Source organism: Diospyros lotus, chromosome 1, assembly GCF_014633365.1.
Source record: "Diospyros lotus cultivar Yz01 chromosome 1, ASM1463336v1, whole genome shotgun sequence".
Classification (NCBI taxonomy): Eukaryota; Viridiplantae; Streptophyta; class Magnoliopsida; order Ericales; family Ebenaceae; genus Diospyros; species Diospyros lotus.
The window spans coordinates 47,099,974-47,123,074 of NC_068338.1; the positions used below are offsets into that span (position 1 = coordinate 47,099,974).

The following is a 23,101-nucleotide window of genomic DNA, read 5'->3' on the forward strand; positions in this document are numbered from 1 at the left end:
TATAGGACTTTCTGTATAGGATTTGGGTTTAGTTTTTGCAATCGCAGTATTTTTCATCGACTGAGAGTTAACGGATTTATGATGACTGATTATTTGTTATTATAAGGTACTAAATGACATGATTCAAGAGGATAGTGACCCACCGAAGAAGAAGCTGTACGAAATGAAGCTTTCCTTGCTTGAGCATATTGGATGGAGCCATTTGGTGACATATGAGAAGCAATGGATGCATGTCCGGTTCCCATCCAGTCTACCCCTTTTTTAAGGCTTATGGGTTAACAGTTGACTGCCAAATAGTAATCAAAGAGACTCAACAACCTGTGTGCTTTCCATTTCCTCAATAAAATCTCGGCCTTCATTAATTTCCTCCTAAAATCCCTCTGGATTTTTTGAAATGCAGTTTTCCTTGTTGAAACAAAAAAATTAAGATAATTGTCTGTCCTTACTGCTTGGAATAGCTCGTTTAGCTACAATTTTTATTTTTGAAAGAAAGAATATGATGAGTACGTAGCTTGAAACGTAAATAATGCCAAATGAAACTTAGATGAGCCAAGTTTGGGCAATATTATTTGAAATTATTGTATTATTATATGCTGCAATTATCAGGTTTACATTTGAGAAGCGAGCGAAGTATGTACGTTGAGTCGCAGTACTTGTTGATTTAGGAAGCTGTAATGTCGAGGCTGTGTTGTTTGTATGGTTCAAATGTTGACAAAAAGAGAGAGATGGAGAATCGGAAGTGTAAACCCTTTTTGAGGCCCCTTTCTACGAGCGTCTCGTGGGTAACTTTCAGGGGATCTTGGCGGAGACTGTGCTTGCTTCTTTGAAGTTGGAAAACTATGTTCCCAGTCCAAATTTTGATCGATTCCAATGGATCGGGGGTGTTGCCTTTTTAACTGTTATGAAAAAAGAGAATTTATATAAAAATTGGGGAGGTCAAGTTCTTCAATCTTCGTCGTCGCATTCATGTTTTCTACAAAATTATTAGTTATATATAAGAAGGATTTTGTATCAAGTATTTTTCGTCTTTATTTATATATATTTATTTAATTTATACGACAACGTACCTTCTAGTTACCTTCCAATTAGGTGTATATTATATATTGCTTTGAATATGTAACCTCATTACAAATAATTAATTAATTTTGTTCTCAATCCACCCTGTTCTTAATGTCGGCAAAGTGGTAAGAAATTAAGGAATGCCGCAACAAAAGTTGCTGTTAAGTGTCGCACTTTTTCCCAAATTTCCATAAAGTTGAAAATGGAATGGTTGCTGTGCTGAAGCTAAGCAAGATTTGTCCACGCACGCCCTTTAAAATGTGGATTTGGTTGGTTGGTTGGGTGGGTGGGGCTCTGCGGAATAAGTTCTCACACTGATTAGGTTCAGAATTCAGATTATGAAGTTGCAGCATGAAAAAATGAGTTAAGAGATGACATGCCCCACCTAAAAAGCTAAATATAACGATAATAATAATAATATCATTAAACTAGAGTATTAAAACTATCATGCATGCACTATATTATTATTATATGTAATAATTCTCAGTAATAAATTATATATTTATTTATTTAACTTTTTTTTTTTTTTCACTTTTGTTCCCTTATTTATTTCAGTTTATGATGATGGGTGGTGGTTGACTGGCTGGTTAAGTCGTCCAAAACTCCATTTCTTTAATTGCCGTACGTCTTTAAGAAAAAACACAACGCAGCTACTCACTAAAAACAAATTCTCACCAGGATCCATTCAATATGCTAGGCGGCTAGCTATATATATATTATTTAGGGTTTAGGGATCCATTCAATTATTTAATTTAATGTGCTGTTTAGCTTTCTCACACTCGGGAGTTTCACTTTCTTATCGAAATTTGATCTCATCACCTTATAAGTAGTATGAAATATTTAATTTTATTAATTTTAATCTTTATATAAACTTTAAACTAAAAACTTATAAAAACTAAACCACAACTAAAATATTAATTTTATCATTTTGTTACTTAATACATTTTATTTTTTTATTTATTTATACAAGTATAGCACGATTGTATTTTTAGTATATGTATGTATATGGTTTTTGCTAATTTAATTTAGGATAATTTTTAAGGTGCATTCCATGTATTTTATTTTTTATTATTATTTAAATGTATACTCGTATTAATTGATAGAATATCTCAAAATATAATATATTTATTGTTAACTAATAGAAATATTTAAATAATAATAATCAAATGCATTAAATACCCAGCGAACAGTTAAAAAAAAAAAAACCCATACAATATATATACGCATTTAAGTATGTATGTATATATATATATGTGTGTGTGTGTGTACGCCAACTATGAGCGCACACGATATTACATGGAATTGGAAGAGAAAAGATAAGGATCGAAGACAACAAATTAATTTTACTGAGGGAATTAAGCTGAGCCTGAGAGGTCACTAATATATATATATATGAATTAATTCATAAATAAAACAACTTAGCTAACTAACAATTAATCAACAGGCCCAACTACGAGAGGCAGCCCGTGAGCAGGCCGGAGAGACAGCAAGTTCGACGGGCAATGCCGGTAGCCGTCCGCCAAAGAAAATTTAAAGCTCCTCAGCATTAGCGTTAGCACGATCTTGTACTCCATCTTCATCAGGTTCCTTCCCACGCACATTCTTCCGCCGTATCCAAACGGCACAAACCCCATCTTGTGGCTGCACCCGCCATAGAGGTGGTCGTCCCTGAACCTCTCCGGCCGGAATTCGTTGACGTCGTCGCCCCACAGGGCGGCGTCGTGGTGTATGGAAACGACGTCGATCCACATGTTGGTTCCGTTGGGGATCACCGCGCTGTCCACTCTGATGTCCTCTCTCGCCTGCCGCGTGAAGTTTGGCGCCGGCGAGTATAGCCGGAGAACTTCGTTCATCACCCACCCCATCTGCAATATGGACATCAAATTTAATTAAAATTTAAAGATGAAAGAGTTAATCGTATTATTATTAAAATTTAATAAATGCTAATTTTATAAATGGGCTTTTTATATATATATGTATATATAAAAAGAGAAGATTAAAACAAAAGCATCCAATTACAACCTAATGATTCGAACGAGAATTTAAGTTGCTCGCGACAAAGGACGGTGGAGGTTGGCGGGGTGAGGAAGGAACTTGTGGTTGCCGGTTGGGCCGAGTGAGGCCCGGGAGATCATCAGCCGAGAGACAGCTTTTTGATACCTGTCAAAGGCTGCCTGGCTAATGCTCACTTGGCTGCACACAGACGTAGACACCTCAGAAAGTGGCTCGCGCGCGCGCGCGCGCATATTCTAATTCTAATGTGTCGACTCCTACGTTTCCAGCGTGTGGACTACTGGGCTCTGGCAGAAGCGATTGTTTGACCTTTGAATGTCGGAAATCGAAAATGGCTTATCCAGAATAAAACAAATTCATTCTACAGATGGTGTCGGGTGGTCTGACGTGACATTCTGGTCGGATATATATTTTACTTGTATAAGAAGTTTTAAACAGTACTATTGTCGGATATTTGATATAAAAATTTAAAAATGATTAGTAAAGAGCTAGTTAAGAGAAACAAGAGTAATGCTAGCTCTAGCCAAAGCAAAAAACAGAACAGAGACGAGAGTTCTGGTGATATATATATACTTGGACCAAAATGGATGATAAGTTTAGCTAACAACCATACTAACTAATAACCGTACTATGTATGTATTATATCCTCAAAAATATTTTCAACTTAGTATATCTCCAATTAAAGTCTTTTTCCTCATGGTTGTTGAGCCAGATAAAGTCACCCTTGAATCTCTTTCTATAATGAGCTTAGAAAAATCAGACCCCAGCTAGCTAGCTGTGACTGTGAATAAGAGAAAACTCTTCATCCTATCACATATATACCTAATTAAAGCTGATGTTTTTCCATGCAAGTTCTTTTCTGCTTTATCTAGAGACTAAATTCAGATATCGATGTCTACACCACAACCACCTCCATGGTTGTCACGTAGGTGAAAAATGAGCCTTGTTGATAGATTCAAAATCCTTATATAGTCAAACCACTATATTAAAATAAGTACAGATTCATATACATATATATATATATACATTTATATATTTTATAATACATTTTAGTCATTATTTGATTCTATTTTCTTAATTTTATGGATTTAACACGATATATATGAAATATAACCAAATCATGCAATATCTTATATTTAGATATTAGGCTATGATATAAATGATGATGCAATTTCTCCGCTACACGTGCATGGAATAGTAATAGTAACACATAATATGAGGTACAATAATGCATTGCTATTTCGTACCTTCTTCAGGCCAGTAAGCATGGTGGCATCCAGCTTTCCATCTCCGACGACCTCCCTGATCTCTCGCCGGAGCTGGTCCTGCCACTCCGGGTGTAGAGCCAGAAGCAGAAGGGTCCACGACAGCGCCAGCGCCGTCGTCTCGTGGCCGCCGAAGAAGAAAGTCTTACACTCATCCACAAGCTGTCTCGTCGTCAAAGTCTTACCCACCCGTCCGTCGGCGTGATTCTCCACCAGCAACAGCCCCAGCAAATCCTTCTGCGGACTTCCGTCCATTGATTTTCTTCTGGCCCTGATGATTGAAAGCAGAAGAGAGTCTATCTCTTTGCCCAGCTTTCTCGCTTCTCGGGTTTGCTTGGGGCACATGAACTTGCTGAACGGCACGCCAACGTAGCGGTTGGATTTGAAGAGAGTGAGCTGCATAGCTCGTAGTTTCTCGAACACTTCTTGTCCGTTCTCGTAGTTCATGCCGAAGCCCGTCTTCGCTATGATTTCTCCCGCCGTGCTCGTGATCTCTCGCTCGACGTCAATTTTCGGGTTGCCGGAGCGGATGAGCGAAGTCCACCGGTCGAGCATTTTTGTCGTGGACTCGATCATTAAGCTGGACATAGCCTGAAAAAGAAAAATAACTTTTTTTTTTCAATTTATAATAGTGAGCTGAGTTATGATCGAAACATAAACATGTTTCAATAGTTTGATGATGGATTGTCGTATATTAACTGTTTCCAAAGAAATTACAGATGATAGGTTGAGAAATTAAGCAGAGAGACTTATTGTTTTTGAATAAGATGAAGGTTGAGCTTTTATCTCCCCTGTTTAAGTGATATAAGTTTTTAGAATCTTGATAGTATCTGATGATCTGGCCACCCGACAATCGAAAATGGAAACTCATGGTAAGATCTTCCATTGAAGGAATTGGTCCATGGTTCGATTTGCATGTCTCACATGGCTTTACGAATGAATACATAAAAAAAAATTCAACTTTCTTAACTAGATTATATATGGAGAGAGAGATAGAGAGAGAGAGAGACCTTGAGGTTGGCAGGAGAGAAAGCGGGGGTGATGACATGTCTATGATGAACCCATTCTTCACCTTCAACCATAACCAATCCGTTGCCAAACATGGGTTCTCTGTCATTCTTAAACACAGTGGGCTTTCCCCAGCTTTTCCCCATAACCTCTGTTGACATCTTCTTCAAGAACTCTGGATCCGCTATGTAAAGAAATGGCTCTGCTCCCAGCCAGTACATAAACACCTTCCCTGCAGTATCCAAACAACAAACAAAAAAAAACCCTTTTAATTAACAGCAACTCATTGCTCACTAATAAATATATATATGCAATCATATATGTATATGTGAATTTGTTAATTAAGTTTACATTAATTACCATGCACTTTCTGCCACTTCGCAAAGTAGGGAAAGACGGTTGAGTGGATGTCATGGGAGATTTTTGAAGAGATTAAAGAGGAAGAATCTGTAGAAGAAGTGTTTTTCTTTCTCATATCACTGATATTTCCCAATGGGAAACTTGGAGTTGGACCACCAAATCCATTTCTCCTAATCTTCTGATAAACCTGGTTGGGCAGAATCAAGCAAGAATACAACACTGTCCACAGCATGTAGAGAATAAAGAAAGACAAGACTAAGCAACAACCCAGAAGAAATCCCATCTCTCTCTCTCTCTCTCTCTCTCTGTATATATGTATAGTGTATCAGCTTGAAGCAGCTATACGTACAGATAGGTAGGTGCTTTGATTATGGAGGATATATATGATGTCGAGAAATGATGGGTATTTATAGGGGAGAAGAGAGAGAATGTTTGCAAACAAAACCACCCACCGATCAGTCTGAACAATATGTATATGTTAGTTATTCAAGTCTTAATTTGAAAAGTGTTTTCTGTTTTTTTTTTTTTTTTTTTAATTGAGTACGCATATACACATAGATGATACGATGTGAGAGAATGAGAGTCATTCGATGTTTCTCTTCTAATTTGATTTGTCAACCTAAGTCTTGTTCCTGTTTTGTGACGGTCAAACCAAGTAAACATTCCATGCGGCAGCCGCCGTAGCCACACGCTTTTCTCCCCCAATGGGGCGTCCCCACGTCAGACATGAGAATCCGAGTTGGACACTGCGACCTTCCCTTCATACGTGGCAGAGAATGATTGGTTAACTCTGAGGAGAGACGAAATCACGAGATCACAAGAATTGCTCTCTGATTTTTTCCGTCCAATCGAGGCTCCAAGCATGTTTCAATAAATAAACAATTATTAATTCTTGGGAACTTGGTCAAATTGTGAAATATCAAAGTCAGAAGTCAAAAATCAAAATTTTCCCTTTTCTTTTGTTTATTTATTAATTATGGGTTGAAGTTGGTCCTGTTTTTATGTTCTTCGATGGTTAAAAATAAAAAAAAACTAGTCTTACTTGTATTTGAACAGTTGATGATGTCATGCATGTTGTGTAAGAAAAAAGAACCAAAAAAACCAAAAAATACAGACAAGGAAAATGTCATATGGTACAGAAATGGAATATCATATCATACACGTACTAAGATTTTTACATAAAAAACATTTGAAATTAATTACTAGCAAAAAAAAAAAAAGAAAAGAAATTTACTTAATTAATAGGTTACTAGCTAGTCAAATTAAAAATATATAGATGGTTGGGGTCAATTTCTTTTTTTCTTTCTTTAAGTAAAATATTTAGAATAGTTAACACTTATAACAAATTAGGATACAATTAAGGAGTTGCAAATTATATATAGGATCCGATTATAGCTAGCTAGAAAACTAAAAACAAAAGCAAGAAAAGATAAATTTTAAATAAAAGTAACATAAGAAACAATATTTAAATTTGAAAGACCCATAATACAAATAGCTAGACAAAAGAATTAGGATTATAAAATAATTTCAAGAAATAAATATATATATGTATATATATAATACCAAGCATCTAAAAAGATGGGTAAAACTATTCCAACAAGAATAAGATGAGTGTTCTATTCATTAACTTAAACGACCATATATATATAAGTGTTTTAGTCCAAATTAATTCTATATAAATTATAATTTATAAGAAGAGATATTCACAAGATAACTTAAAAAACGTACGATTATAATTGACCAGAAGAGGCCAATGTATACTACATAAATAAATAAAAAAATTTCTCGTATAAAATTTAGTCCGATCATCAGAGGTAACCAATAGAACTTAAAATAGACTATATTAATCCTTTTGATATGAATACTTTTATAATTTTAAATTATTTCTTAAATCTTATAGTATGCAAATATGTATTCCTTGCAATTTGCATGTATGACTATTGATTTGATTTGCCGGTAATGGTGGTGGTGGTGGTGGTGGAGGACGTCCATCTTCATTTGCCTCTATAGCTTCCGATTCTTTTCCTCTCTTCTCTTCGTTGAGGCCTCTATTTCTCTTCATTTGCCAAAAGTGTATGCCATCACATCAGTGTAAGACAATTACCTCAAATTAACCAATTGCTTCAATTCAATGTAATGCATGGCTCGATCGATCGGAAGACCTCACTTCTTCTATAGGGCCGATCTAGTTTTAATACCACCTTTATCAACAATTAACATGCATTCCCTAAGCAATTAATACGTCACGTCACTCTATTTTAAAGGGTTTGGCCCAAAGTCATCTAAATAATTAATGGGCAGATTTTCTTCCATTACAGAAATAAAAACAAAAAAGTAACAATATTTTAGTAGGGATGTTGCGCCCTCTTTTATTCGTTTTCTAGAAACCAAGGAATTGGTAAAATTAATATTATTAGTATAAAGTATTAATGATGTTTTTTTATCTTTAATTAATTGCCAGAAGAATGGGTTACTGCAGTTGACCACTTATTAGGATGGCAGCGTCTCCGCGTTAATATTGTCCTTTGTTTGCTTTCAGCTGACTTCTTCCAGTATGTGCATTCATTAATTATTTTCTTATTCTTTTAATTTTCAATTATTTAATTTCTATTCCCCTCCTCAATTATTTGAGCCTAAAAGCAAACCCAAGGCAAGGGAAGAGACAAAGACACTGCCAGTGACAGAATCTATGTGTGCAATTGTGTTGTATTATATATATTATATAATAAAAAAGATTATCCACCACTTAAGGTAATTGGAACAGTCTTGATGTCTCTCCCCCCCGCCCACACACACACACACAATTACCCCCTCCCTCGTACATACATAAGATAATTTAATCATTTTTTTTTTCAAATATTACACTATAGTATCTTTTAATATTATATTTTTATTTATTGAACAATGTTGTAAATAAATTACAACTTAAAAATATTTTATAAAAGATGAGTTTGATTTATTGCCTGTATCAAGCATTGTTTATGTTGCTCGACGTGAATGTAGACATCAATTTAAAACAAATAAACTATTACGGAAAGTCATTATTAAAATTTATACAAAAAACATTATAATTGCTACCGATAATACTCGTAAACCCTCATCATTCTACATTCCATCAAAAGAATATAGAGGATGATATGGGTCATCCAACCCATTCGACCTAAAAAGATTGAAAAAAATGATAATATCAAACGCGCAATACAACTTGTAAAATGAGTTAAATCAGTTCAAAGAAATAATCTGAGAAATACATTACCTATCACGCAACGTCGGACAAGTCGTCTTATTGTGGCCACTAATGTTACAAATGCAGCATGTTCTTCTAGATTGAGGCATCATTGCCTTCTCTTTCGATGGCTTTAATAGCTTCCCACATCCTTTCATTCTAACGGCATTCGAATCACATTCTACTTGGGTCTTCTCGCAACTTTTTCTCTTATTCATGTTCATCTCGATATTTTTGTCATTATCAATATCTTTAAGCCTAATGTGCAAATGTTTGAATTCATCCAATAGAAAGGTGTTGCGAGCACCTGTTAAAGATGCGTCAGTGACTAACAACGAAGTCTTGTGTGATAGTAACCCATGCCTAGCCATTAATGACTGACTAGATCCCTTATCGACTAATAAACCAACCAAAGGTTCATGTACGAGTCTAACCTTTGCATTCTTTGTCCATCTTCTTAAAATATATTTATTCGGTAACAACAACATTTGTTTTTTCTTCAAATAACATAGCATGTGTCGACATGGATAACCATCGAACTGAAACATTTGACAATTACACGATATGAAATCATACTCTGGGTAATAAGTCAATTCTAGGTACCTATCAAAATTATTCCCTTGCTTAAAACGCTCAACACTGTACACCTTAGCATTTACAGAGCTTGATCTCTTTAAACAAATGTAGAAGTTGTTTTGCTCAACTTCCTTTTAGAACAACACAAATATATGCTTTGTGTCTATACCATCTATTGCTCCATCATAACAATTGAGGTAAGCCTCGGTTGTTTATTGAGATCAATATGATTGGTAACTAATTCCTCATGGGGTTGATGAGCTAACGCCTTATTGAAACATATGATGAAGTCCATCAATGAGTTATTTCTGTTGACATCTCTTAAAATAAGTGACTGTTCTCAACCCTTTGGCTGCTAGACATTCATACACTGAATACATGTTTGACATATGCTGGTATCCATTGATTGCTTATTTTGTACATGTTGATCAACCATTTATTATTGTCCAAATTGGTGGTCTCCATTATCTTAGTCCATGGTCTCCCTTACATAGCATGACGTTGATTTTTTTAGAAAACTTGTTTAAAATATGCCATAGGCAAAACTGGTGCAAAGTGAATGGTAACACTATCAAGATAGCCTTTGAAATTGTAGCATTTTGATCAGTGATTATAATAATAGGGGCTACTTGGTTTGGCATGGCTTCTAAGAACTTCGAGAACAACCAAATAAATGATTTGATCCTCTCATCACTCAATAATCTGCAGCCAAAGATAATGGTTTGGTCATGGTGGTTTATACCAACAAATGGGGCAAAAATCATCGAGTACTTGTTGGTGTTGTAGGTTGTATTGAACACCACAACATCGCTAAAGAAGGCAAATAATCTTCTTGACTTAGAATCAGCCTAAAAACAACAAAGCATCCTATTATCTGAGTCCATATTGTAATCAAAGAAAACGTTTGGATTTTTTTCTCTCTCAAATGTGAAATGCTCAATTAATGTTTCAACATCATGACCCACTTGTTGCTTACGTAAATCCTTTTCATGGTTCCTGATATCTCTCTCAGTACAACCCATTGATGATGGACCGCCCTACTCTATCTCCACGAGTCGCAATTGTTGGCATGTTGGTATATTGGCTTCCGAAAATTGTTGAGCAAGTGTCTTTTTTGTAGCTGAAACATTTTGGTGTGATATTAACAAATGTACTCTGTTGGGAGTAGTTAGACCATGGTTATATTCTTCCACAAATTGTCTAACCACCCAACTATTTCCAGTTTATTGCTTCACCACTGACAATCTAGCATTGCACCCAACTTGTGTATATCCATGGTTTCTTTTGACAACTCGTGACACAGTATTTTTACAACCCATCTGATAGGTCCCGTATGTTTTTCCCTTCTTAGAGCAAACAAATAACTTGCATATGATTTCACCCATTTCCTTATTCTTTTTGTTGTTTGCGATTTAAGTGCTAAAACCCGCTTCTCATGCATATGCATTGTAAAAAGTGTACGCTTCCTCATGTGATTCAAATACTTAGCCATTTTTCAGAATTCAACCAATGAAAACTTGAGGAAAATACACATTATTAGAACTTTGCGATTTCATCCTACAAAAAAAGTTACGCTCCAGTTATAAATAATATAATCAGGAAACACAAGGTATATCAATAAATTAATCACAAAGTAAGGCTTTAATACTACTAGCAAATGATAATATTTATTAGACAAAATGAGGGAGGTAAAATTTATAATTTTTTTTATTATGTACTAGTTAATTAATGGTTTTCTAAATTGGTGAAAATTAAATGTAAACAAGTGTCATTTAAGCAAAAAGAGGAGCAAAAATAAAATAAAAAATATGAATAATATACTAAAAGTGGTGGAAGAATAACATATATTAGGGTAAAAAGAGATGAAAAATAAACTATCAAAATTAATAAAAATAATAAAGTGAAAAATCTTCAAGGGAGGTGGTGTTTAAATGGAGAGGAGTTATGTGAGAAAATTGAGACTTAAATGCTTTGGGGGGGGGGAACTAGGGTTCTAATTTGGGGGTAGGGGGTCGTTGACATGATTTTATTGGGAATAGGCCAAATGAGGGTTTTGAAATTTTTTTTTTTTTGAGGGGGCCGTTGTGATGATTTAATTGGAAGAGGGAGACCAAACAAGAGTTTTGATTTTGGGTGGGTCATTGTCATGATTTAATTGGAAGGGGGGACCAAACAAAGGTTTTGATTTGGGAGGGGTCACTGTCATGATTTAATTAGGGGGGCCAAATGAGAGTTTTGATTTAATTGAAAAGGGGAGATGTGTGTGTGTGTGTGTGTTTGGGGGGATGGGAGGTTGGAACATGGGCGTTTGTGTGTTTTGGGGGAAAGGAAGTTGGAATATGATGTGTGTGTGTACGCGCGTGCGTCGTCGAAGAAGGGAAAATAGATAGGGTTGGAACATGGGGTGTGTGTTTTGGGGGGAGGGGAGTTGGAACATGGTGTGTGTTTGTGGGGGGGGGGGGGGGGGGGGCGAGGAAAGGGGTTGGAACATGGGGTGGGTGTGTGTTTCGGGGAAAAGGGTGGAGGGGAGTTAGAACATGGTGTGTGGGCGTGCGCGCGCGCATGTTTTGGGGGAGGGAGGGGGTGGTCTATACATGGGGGAAATGTGTGTTTTGTGTGGGGAAGGGGGTTTGGAACATAGAGGGTGTGTGTGTGTTGGGGGAGGGGTCTATACGTGCGGGGATATCGGTGACACATTCGTGTTGGGAAAGATAAGAAATGCCCGATACAAGCAAGGGATAAAGACTGTTGTAACAATTCATGTGATTAGTATAGGAAGGCAAAATTTTATATAGAATCTATGTATCTGAACAGTACTATAAAGTAATATATGATTCCATCATATTCATCAATGATAATGATATATAGTATTTAAATTTTATCACTATCATCCCAAACTCTTTCGTATTTAAATTTCATCTAAAAAATTGAAATCTTATCGTTAAAGGCCACCAAATGAGCATTTATTCAAAAACACAGAACAGCCCTCAATATAATAATATAAGTATAAACTTTAACACAAGTGGTCGGTTAACCAGGTCCTTGTGGAGAACATAGCAACAATATTCGTTGACTAATTATATATATTGCATTTTCAACTACCAGCTGGGAAGATTACTGCATTCACAAGTGATAAAATCTTTCACACCTTTGAGTCAAACTGACAACAACGCCATTCTTTACATGATGTGGCCATGGCTTCCGACCTCCAATATTTCTGGCCTCAAGCTTCTTCTTCAAATTTAATTAAAGAAAGCTGGGCAATTTTTATAATTCATATATAAATACATGTTTAGTGTCTGTCATTATTAAAAAATTGGGGGCAGAAATGGTAAAGATTTAAGTTTGAATTGCTTCTTGCAGCTAGCAAATGCAAAATTACCAAACAGTTACAATTATTGATTTAGGCCGCTATATATATGCTATCATGTTCTTCTCTTTTTCAAATGTAAGCTAGCATTGTCTTAAAGTGTAATTATTGATTGTTTTTTTATGACATGTCACCAACTAATGAAAATGTCTAGCTAGTCTAGTTAGATATTAAAATTAAATATTACATAATAAATATATGTTTAGAATTGTAACGATAGTTAGGATACTTTGCATTACTCAAATGAAAAAGGATTTCCAAAATCTCATGTTTTCAAGGTCAATTATGGGCTTGAATTTAAGCTGCTAAGCTTTAATGCAGTAATCAAGTTGTCCGTCCGGCTTTGAATAGAGTTTCTCTCAAAATCTAAACTTCGGCTAAAAAACTCGTGTAACTCAACCTACACTGTTAGTTTGATTTTTATTTTAATTTGACTCGGATTAGTTGAATTTTTTCTTTTTTTTGAAAAATTTGTGTTCGGTTTGATTTGATTTGGATTGAGAAAAATAAAACTAGATGACTGTCCACGTTATACACATATAAATAAAATTAAATATTGGGTGATGTTTGACAATTGTAATTTAATTATTTGTACTTTTTTAAGACGATCTTTTAAATATGTTAAATTTTGGTGTGATATATAATAAGATTATTTACAAATTAATGGTAATTTACAGATTATAATTATTTTTTAAATTTTTAAGTAAAATACATAAACTGTAACCCAACTCATACCTTTATTATACTTAATATTTTATATATATTCCGAAAATTGTGAGACCAAGGGGCGAGTGCCTCGCAAGGGAAGAGATTCCAATATTTTATATATATTAATTATTTAACAAGAATTAAACAGTTCATTCTTTTTATAATATATTATGAACTTTACATTAAATTTTTTCTACTTAATTATGTATAATATAGTCATTTAGAAAAATTAAATTATAGGTAATTTTTTTTTTTCATTTCAATATAACTTGATAATTATATTATAAAAAAATAATTAAAAAAAGCTATAAAATATGACGAACCGGACCCAACTCAATTTTGAATGGATTATATTAGTTAGATCGTAAATCTTTGTTTGAAATTAATTTAAATTAACATTTTAATAAAATTATTAAATTAAATTTGAATTGCACCTCAACCCAAATCAACACATCTCCTCTCCTGAACGCTGCTAGATTGGAATGAAATCTTTAGGAAGCCGCTCAAAATCTTTTATTTTCATTAAATGTCACTAATAGTAATGCTTGAATTAATATTTGATCCGATATTTTAAATTAATGTGAATATTTGCCCATTATTTTCCTATTCAAAATCATTTAAGTTTCCACGTATTAATGTTATGATCTCATATATAATTTGAAGAACAGAAGCTTAATTTGCATGAAAGGCAACTTAATTTGGCCATATTTTCCTGGATTATTGATAAAAGAAGCTTTTATATATACAGAGAGATGTATTTTAAATTTAAGGCAACTAAATTTGTCGCATTTTTATTTGGCTTGACAATACTATATATATATATATTGTGCTTGTATGTATCCAAAGAAAATTTATTAAAATCAGTTTGAATACATACCAAAAACAATCACTATCTTGATATTAAAATTTCTGAGGGAAACATCCATTTTGAATTTGTCGAACTCAGTCGCCTTCTCATACGGACTGACACTGCATATTTCACATGGGCCGCCGGCCTGGCGATCAAGCGTGCGCGGGCGGGCGCGCGCTGCTTGATTTGCATGAAAGACATGTTTTTGTTCGCTGTTCCCTGCACGGGGCTGGACTTATATTTAATTAACAGCGACGCTTACTCTTTCACGCATCTAGCTCTGGCAAGAAAGCGACGCCAATCATCGAAAGTTTCTGATTTTTGCTCTCCGAAATCTGGGCGGTTGGTCAAAGCCATAAGACGTAGCTAGGTTCCACCCCCACGTTGGTGGGGACTACTGCTCAGGATATTTCCCCTCAGACCAATCGGGGAAACATGTTATCTATGGATCAAGCGCTGGGAGTGAGATATGGCCAAGCAGTGACGCTGAATCATGTGTCGCAAAAGACAAATTCAACAGAGATTCAGTCAAATCTTAAGATTATTGATGTGAAATTCTATAATAATAATAATAATTTAAAAGGGGCCTGGCCTGGGGTGGGGTGTATGGATATTGTTGTGGGAAAAGGAACAGAGGAGGGGCCGGGGTTGGATGGATGATGTATATATGCCTAACGCGCGGAACAGCAGCACGCTAGCTATGAGCGTGTTAATTAATTTGTTAACTTAATTTAGCATTTATCATCATATATATATATTGGCCGCAATCTTTTACCCAATTGATCTTACTTTTAGATAATATCGTCCATTTTCCATCTCCATGGTGTGGAATTAATTAAGCTGGGGAGCCTCTATTGGCGACTCCTCCCTCCTCCTAATTGCCCTCCATCATCATGTAGAAAATCCCGTAATTAATTCTTTGCAATTTAATTAATATATATGTACCCGTTCATTAATCATGGGTCGCTGCTTTGCTACAATTCGATCTAGACTAGATTATTAAGTTGTTGTTGATGCTTAATTGTACTAATTACTATATATATATATATATACGTACGTAGATATATGACTACCCATTAATTCGAGATTAATTATCATAATCAATCTCACTTACGCCATTATCTTAATTAATCTTCAGAATCTCACCTCTCACTCTCAGTGTCTCGGTCATAAAATTCTATAAATAATTTAAGCTTTGGAAGTTAAACTTTTTTCTTCTTTTTTTGTATACTTGGTTTAATTTGTAATTTATTTTTTTTAAGTATTAAAGACTAATTTTTCAAGGACTATATATGCCCTACTATTGCTTAATTAATGTAGTGGTAGGTCAATAACAATAAATGACAATTGATATAAAAAAAAAAAAGTCTAAGTACAACTCACATTTAATTTTTGTTTGTTCTGATTAATTATATATTAATTGGTAATAATAGGAAATTAAATCACGTTTAAAATATGGAGGTAATATTTTATGATTTGAAATAGAAGGGGCACGCTTGATTACATTATCCATGGAACTCTCTAAATTTGATGAACTTTAATTTGTTACAAAAACTAAAGCCGTCCTTTGCCTACCTAATTTTAGAAAATATATGTGAAAATTGTGGTGGCTATAATTATATTAATTAATAATTTCTATTCTATTATCTTTTTTTTTAATGCAAGAAGGGGAGACGAATTCAATTCTTCCCACTGACCTTGCAATTGAATTCAACATCTTATAATTATTTTTGTTGTTATCGTAATTCCTTTTATGAATGTAACAAATTAATGAATAAATTTTTTATATAATATTTTGGTCTGTAGGAACCTCCATTGAGAAAATATATTCATCTAATTATTTTTTTTATATAAAATATTGTTGTCACTATAACATATGTAACAAAGATATTTTTTTATGATAGAAGCCCTCCAAATACACTTTTTTGCTTTCTAATTAATAATAGATGTAACGAGCATGTAATATATTGTTCAAATTGTACTTTTCATTCACAACTTGCGTTTGTATGTCATTACAAAATAATAAAAAAAATTATTGTATAAAATATATTACAAGGATAAATTTTAATCCCATTAAGTGAGTTACTTAATTATAAACTTTTTATTGTACTTATAAATTTATTTTATTAAGTCCACTTGCCATATAAATACATCTATATGTTAGACTTCTCACATGTCTAATAACCTTAATTTCTCATAGTATTTTAGGGATAAATTCAGTCCATTTATTTTTAATGAGTGTCAATTTAATTTTATTACAAATAATCTTATTTCTAATTTTTTTTCTAACTACACATATTCATCATAGTATTTTGACTTCAATTATACTCGTATCTTCTTTGACAGATATATTAATACTTAATTGTATGATATTTTGAGTCCCATATAACCATAATGTATTCATATATATATATATCCAAATAAATATTTTGAATACAGGAAGGGCGGTGGATGGTGATGGCGAGAGGAGGCGGCGATGGGTTGTGGCGACGAAGATAGGCTAGAAGCAACCGTCTATTTGGAAGCAGAAGGCGATGACATACGCGAAATGAGGAGATTCAGGCAACGACGATGCTGGGTTGGAAGGGCTGGCCAATCTGTTGGGGGCGTTGTGATGACAATCAACAATGAAAGAGAGGCAATCGAAGAAGGAGATGGGAGAGGATGACTGTAATGTTTTAAGAGATAGAATTGTAAATATTTGAGTTATGAGGACAAATTTGTATTTGAGTTAGTCAACCAAATAAACTACCAATAGCTTATTTGGAAAAGCTAAGTATGGGACTAGCTTATTGAAAACACTACTAAAATAACTTATAAGGTCGGTAACTTTTAAACTCTTAAATTTTAATATATGCGTAACAAAATAAGTTATATATCTTATAAGTTAAAAAAGTTACTTATAAGTGATCAAATCAGTAAGCTAAACACCCTCTTAGGTGGTCATTAATACTTTGATACATGGTGAACGTAGAGTTGTGAGTTTAGCTTTTTTTATATATTTTTTAAGAATAAAAAATAAATAAATAATTAATTAAAAACAAAGTGGTGCAAAACAAAAATATAGAGAAAACAAAACCAAATATTATATGAGACAAACATGGCGGAATGAGAGACTCCCAATCAGAGAACACCCCCCACCAGAAGAAATTGCAACTTCTCCCTTGGAGTGGACGAAAAATTACCTTCGTTGCTCTAAACTCAAAAGAGTAGTTAGTCATCAAAATCTATCACTATATGAGTCCTTACTTCATGGCCTCTCTCTTCCTCGTCACTTCATAATTGTCATGTTCGAGCAGACAACTGTCAAGTTTCCTTAAATCGTTTTGCTTTTTGTGAAAATGTTTGTTTTAGTTAAGCATCCTGCCACTTGTACATTATTAATATTAAGATTATCTCTTAGACTATAGATACGCTCACAAATAATTAAGATATCCCTAAGTGCCTCGCATCATCTTGTATGAGAATATTATAGTGATGCGTCTCATCGTTTCACCACCTTAAAATGAGATATTTTTATCATTTTAATTATATTATATAATTAAAGAAGTAATTCAAAAGTACAAATAACAATTTTTTGAGAGACACTTGTTATTAGAGTGTGTGTATATTTGTGATGTCATTTTAGTATTAGCTTTAGCATGTTAGTTTAGTATAAATACAAAACATTGTAATCAGTTTCACTTTGGGTTGAATAATAATATATCTTCTTCTCCCTGAGGTTTTCTCTCTCAGAATCTAATATGGTATCAGAGCAACTCTAGCTTTTGTTGTGCATCCGACGCTCTGTTCGCCTGTGTTTCCTCCTTTGTTCGGAGGTATTCTCTGTTTCATTTTTTTTCGATCGAGATATCTATTTGTGCTTCGATTGCTGTTCTTCTTTGGATTTTGTATCTTTTCGTGATTTGTTCTTTGACTTTCTATTCTTCCATTTCTATTTCTATTTTATGATCTTGCTATTTTGCTTCTTGCAATCTCTGTTTTTTTTTTTTTTAAGATTTATCTCTAGATCTTCTCAGATTTGTTGCTTTCTTTTGCTGCAAGTGAGTTGTATTTTTTATTTTGCATCTGGTTTGCATCATTTCCATTTTCATTTCTTGCGGTTTCCTTCGGTATGTGACGTTGCTTCACGAGCCTTTTTTCCTCTGCTTCTTCCGCATTCCAATTTAAATGTTTTTTTAATTGGAAGATTTTCGATTGTCACTTTTCTGATTGAAAATCTTTTTTAGCATTTTGTTCTTCTGCTTTCATTGTGATTCTTTGTGTTCAGTTCAGTGTTTCTTTGTATCTAGTGTTCTGTTCTTCTTCTTCGTTCCATTATAAATTTCCTTCGATGTTTAGATTCTGAGAGAGAAAACCCTAGGGGAAGAAGATATATTATTATTCAATCCAAAATGAAACTGATTACAATATTTTGTATTTATACTAAACTAACATACTAAAGTTAATACTAAAATGACATTGGTCGTAAATCGATACAGTCAACTGTCAATCTTCAAGAGGCCGAACTACGAGGGGCAGCCCGTACGCCGGCCGGAGGGACAGCAAGTGCGACGGGAAGTGGCGGTAGCTGGCGGCCACCGAAAACGAAAAACACCTCAGCATTAGGGTTAGCACGATCTTGTACTCCATCATCATCAGGTTCCTCCCGATGCACATTCTTCCACCGAACCCAAATGGCAGAAACCCCATCTTGTGGTGGCAGCCTCCGTAGAGGTGGTCGTCGCTGAACCTCTCCGGCCGGAAGTCGTTGACGTCGGAGCCCCACAGGGCGGCGTCGTGGTGCATGGATACGACGTCGATCCACATGTTGGTTCCGTTGGGGACAACCACGCCGTCCACTCTGATGTCCTCTGTGGCCTTCCGGTGCACGTTCGGCGCCGGCGGGTATAGCCGGAGAACTTCGTTCATCACCCACCCCATCTGCATTACACACCTCAAATTTAAGCCATATTTTAGATTAGGAGAGAAGATAAAGAGAGCAAAAGAATGATTAATTCATGCCATTATCGGCAGAGCTAATTGTGCGTGGGTCCAATTGGTTCATATTTTATCATTTATATAGCACTAAAATATGAAGCTGAATTCAAAAAATATCAAACAAAAAAAAACTAAAATAGAAATAAATTGAAGCGAACTAACGGAACGAAAGGTTGATTTAATTCAATTAACAGTGCCCATCAGCTGTGAGATTTGGTTGGTAAAATGGTAGTTAAATTAAACCACATCAGGAGGGGTTGTGGCCGGCTGGGCGGAGGAAACCCGGATAAATTAATAACCGGACAAGAAATAACTTTTAGACACGTGTCAGAAGAGCCACATGCTGTCGCGTCTTCATAGGGACTTGACAGCTCAGAAGGTAGCTGACACATATATTCTAAAGTGTCAGCTCCTACGTTTCCAACGTGTAGATTGGGTGATCCATTCCCACGTTTGGCTGACCCTTGATTCTTTGAATGGTCGGAAGTCGAACGTGGCTCTCCCCCAACGAAAGCAAATCATTCTACGTAAAGTGTCGGGGTTGACGTGGCATTCTTGTAGGATGTTTTTAGAAACATACAGATGTGGCTCCCACATCAGATCCATCTCCTTCTACCCCCTCTCTACCTTGTTCGGTGAACGATGTCCTTGTCGCTGGCCGCATCTCATCCACCAGTCTTCCTCATGTCACTCCTTGCTCATCATCTCGTTGCCACCTCCCCGCCATGCTACCACCATAGCCATCAAAAGATCAAGCTATCGCCCACCTCTTCTTCTTCTTTGATTTTCCCTCTCTCTCTCTACAACTTCTCGTTTTAGAGACAACTATCACCCTAATTGTTCTCGATGCAAAAACGGGCCCTATCATGATATGAAATCCCAACTAAAAACCCCAATAGCAATTATCAGGATTGGGTTTCTAATTGAGGTTTTTAGAGAACTCGATGGCGTTCAGTCAATCAAGGTGATTTGACGGTCATCGTACAACAACGAGAATGAATTGAGAGAGAGAGAGAGAGAGAAGGAAATCGCAATGAGGAGCAGTCAATTTCAGGGTCAATTTCGATAGAGAATAGGGAGGCAATGGATCTACAAATAGAAAGTTAGAGGGAGGAGAGAGAGGGGGGAGAAGATGGACATGACGCGGTAGCTACGTGTATATATCTTCTAATTTTCACATCAGCAGTTAACGATGAAATTTAAGGACAACTAACAGTTGTATAGAACTGAAACAAAAATGGAAAGTTGGTTAATTGAATTAACCATATTAAAAGTTGAATCTAAAATTGAAACAAATGTGAAAGTTGAGATTTTTTTTTCTTGTTGTAATTTACCCTTCTTGTAAACTTTAATTTGGTATAAAAAAATTAAAATGATTACTTTTTTGGTTATCAATTAATTAAAATATTAAATTGAGAAAAGCAAGAGAAAAAAACTGAAAGGATAACATTTATTGGTTGAGCGGATGATCAATACATGATGATAAGTATGAGTTAATTTGTAGGTTCAAATAAAAAGATGATATATATATATATACACATAAAAAGTAAAGAGTTAAACAAAAATAACGAGGGGATATGTTCTTAATAATAATACTACCGTATGTGAATGATAATAAAATTTCACTGGGAATAAATATCCGATATAACTCTTGTACCTGCTACATGACCTAATTTCAATGTTAACTGGAATATTTCTCAAAATTGCATGTGCATGGAACAGTAGGACACAAATAGTATATAGTACAACGCATCACTATTTCGTACCTTCTTTAGGCCAGCAAGCATGGTGGCATCCACCTCTCCATCTCCGATCACCTCCCGGATCTCTCGCCGGAGCCGTTCCTGCCACTCCGGGTGCAGAGCCAGAAGCAGTAGCGTCCACGTCAGCGCCAGTGCCGTCGTCTCGTGGCCGGCGAAGAAGAAAGTCTTGCACTCGTCTATGAGCTGCCGGGTCGTCAAAGTCTTTCCCAGCCCTCCATTGGCGTGATTCTCCACCAGCAAGAGACCCAGCAAGTCCTTCTGTGGACTCGTATCCATTGATTTTTTTCTCGCCATGATGATCGAAAGCAGAAGAGAATCTATCTCTTTGCCAAGTTTTCTGGCTTCTAGGGTTTGTTTGGGGCACATGAACTTGCTGAAAGGGACGCCGACGTAGCGGTTCGATTTGAAGAGAGTGAGCTGCATGGCTCCCAGTTTATCAAACACTTCTCGTCCGTTCTCGTAGCTCACGCCGAAGCTCGTCTTCGCTATGATTTCTCCCGCCGTCCGCGTGATCTCTCGCTCAAAGTCGATTTCCGGGTTGCCGGAGCGGATGATCGCAGTCCATCGGTCTAGCATTTTTGTCGTGGACTCGATCATTAAGGTGGACATAGCCTGAAAAAGAAAACCAGCATTGTTTCAATTTAAAACATTAATTGGGCTTCAATTATGAATTCAAGATAATGATTCTTCAACAAGAAAGGCTTGTTTACAAAGGGGATGAATGAATCAGATTTTATCTACTGTTAAGCCACGTGAGGTTTTGGAATCTTCAGAGTAATCTGATGATGACCGTCCATTAAACGAAAATGGAAACTCATGTTTAGCCCTTCCATTGAAGGAATTGGTGCATGGTTAGATTTGTCTCGCATTGCTGTAGCACTACATAAGAATTCCAACTTTCTTGACGAGATTATATATTATCGAGAAGAATCGTCTGAATATATATGCATACATATATATATATATAGAGAGAGAGAGAGAGAGAGACCTTGAGGTTGGCAGGAGAGAAAGCTGGAGTGATGATATGTCTGTGACGAACCCATTCTTCACCTTCAACCATAACCAAACCATTGCCAAACATGGGTTCCCTGTCATTCTTAAACACAGCGGGCTTTCCCCAGCTTTTCCCCATAACCCCTGTTGACATCTCCTTCAAGAATTCAGGATCCGCAATGTAAAGAAACGGCTCCGTTCCCAGCCAGTACATAAACACCTTCCCTGCAGTATCCAAGCAACAACAAAACCCTTTTAATGAGTGAGGAAAAAAGGAAAAAAAATAATTATACATAAATATATTTATCGCTGAATTTTTCAATTAAATTTACGTTACCATGCAATTTCTGCCACTTGGCAAAGTAGGGAAAGACGGTTGAGTGGATATCATGGGAGATTTCTGAAGAGATTAAAGAGGAAGAATCTGTAGAAGAGGTGTTTTTCTTTCTCATATCACTGAGATTTCCCAATGGAAAGCTTGGATTTGGACCCCCAAATCCATTTTTCCTAATCTTCTGATAAACCTGGTTGGGCAGAATCAAGCATGAATATAACACTATCCATAGCATGTAGAGAATAATGAAGGACAGGACTAAGCAAAAACCCAGAAGAAAATCCATCCTCTCTCTCTCTCTCTCTCTCTCTCTCTATATATATATATATATATAGTGTATCCGCTTCCAGCTATATAAAGGTAGCTATATATGTATATGATGACAAGTAGTCTTGGTGCACTGATTATATATGGAGGATTTGCCAGCAACAAGCGATGGGTATTTATATAGGAAGAAGAGAATAATGTTTCAGTGTGAACATTAATTAGTTATTCAAATCTTAATTTGAAGTTGTTTTCTGTTGTTAATTTTATCGAGTTCCTTTATACATATAGATGATACAATAATGAGGTCACAAAAAATTGAGGAGACGAGT

At 35.4% G+C, this 23,101-nt stretch overlaps 3 protein-coding genes across 4 annotated transcripts in view; 1 reads left to right on the top strand and 2 right to left on the bottom strand.

Moving 5' to 3' along the window:
* The window catches only part of LOC127795656 (tripeptidyl-peptidase 2), a 60,831-nt gene extending 60,278 nt beyond the window's left edge, over window positions 1-553 (top strand). For both annotated transcript variants that reach the window (XM_052327465.1, XM_052327472.1), the window contains exon 34: window positions 107-553. In XM_052327465.1, the coding sequence (XP_052183425.1) occupies window positions 107-265 (159 nt within the window). In that variant the 3' untranslated portion in view covers window positions 266-553. The remainder of the gene's footprint in view (window positions 1-106) is intronic.
* A 1,709-nt stretch (window positions 554-2,262) lies between these two features.
* LOC127813502 (cytokinin hydroxylase-like) lies at window positions 2,263-6,108 on the bottom strand. The gene is made up of 4 exons (XM_052354505.1): window positions 5,706-6,108; window positions 5,348-5,577; window positions 4,320-4,928; window positions 2,263-2,924 (listed from the first exon to the last, which is right to left on the bottom strand). The coding sequence occupies exons 1-4, from the start codon at window positions 5,986-5,988 to the stop codon at window positions 2,493-2,495; spliced, it is 1,554 nt and encodes a 517-aa protein (XP_052210465.1). The 5' UTR covers window positions 5,989-6,108; the 3' UTR covers window positions 2,263-2,492.
* A 12,788-nt stretch (window positions 6,109-18,896) lies between these two features.
* On the bottom strand, window positions 18,897-22,791 carry LOC127813494 (cytokinin hydroxylase-like). Its single transcript, XM_052354497.1, has 4 exons — window positions 22,509-22,791; window positions 22,167-22,396; window positions 21,182-21,790; window positions 18,897-19,358 (listed from the first exon to the last, which is right to left on the bottom strand). The coding sequence occupies exons 1-4, from the start codon at window positions 22,789-22,791 to the stop codon at window positions 18,924-18,926; spliced, it is 1,557 nt and encodes a 518-aa protein (XP_052210457.1). The 3' UTR covers window positions 18,897-18,923.
* Between the last annotated feature and the right edge of the window lie 310 nt (window positions 22,792-23,101).

Excerpts from the sequence above, each read along its gene's own strand:
- LOC127813494 (XM_052354497.1), bottom strand. The coding sequence starts at position 22,791 with ATGGATTTTCTTCTGGGTTTTTGCTTAGTCCTGTCCTTCATTATTCTC. Across the intron at positions 22,397-22,508 it reads CAAGTGGCAGAAATTGCATG|GGAAGGTGTTTATGTACTGG; the intron begins GTAACGTAAATT and ends TGGATACTGCAG. Across the intron at positions 19,359-21,181 it reads TGCTTGCTGGCCTAAAGAAG|ATGGGGTGGGTGATGAACGA; the intron begins GTACGAAATAGT and ends TGTGTAATGCAG.
- LOC127813502 (XM_052354505.1), bottom strand. The coding sequence starts at position 5,988 with ATGGGATTTCTTCTGGGTTGTTGCTTAGTCTTGTCTTTCTTTATTCTC. Across the intron at positions 4,929-5,347 it reads TCTCTCCTGCCAACCTCAAG|GCTATGTCCAGCTTAATGAT; the intron begins GTCTCTCTCTCT and ends TTTCTTTTTCAG. Across the intron at positions 2,925-4,319 it reads TGCTTACTGGCCTGAAGAAG|ATGGGGTGGGTGATGAACGA; the intron begins GTACGAAATAGC and ends TCCATATTGCAG.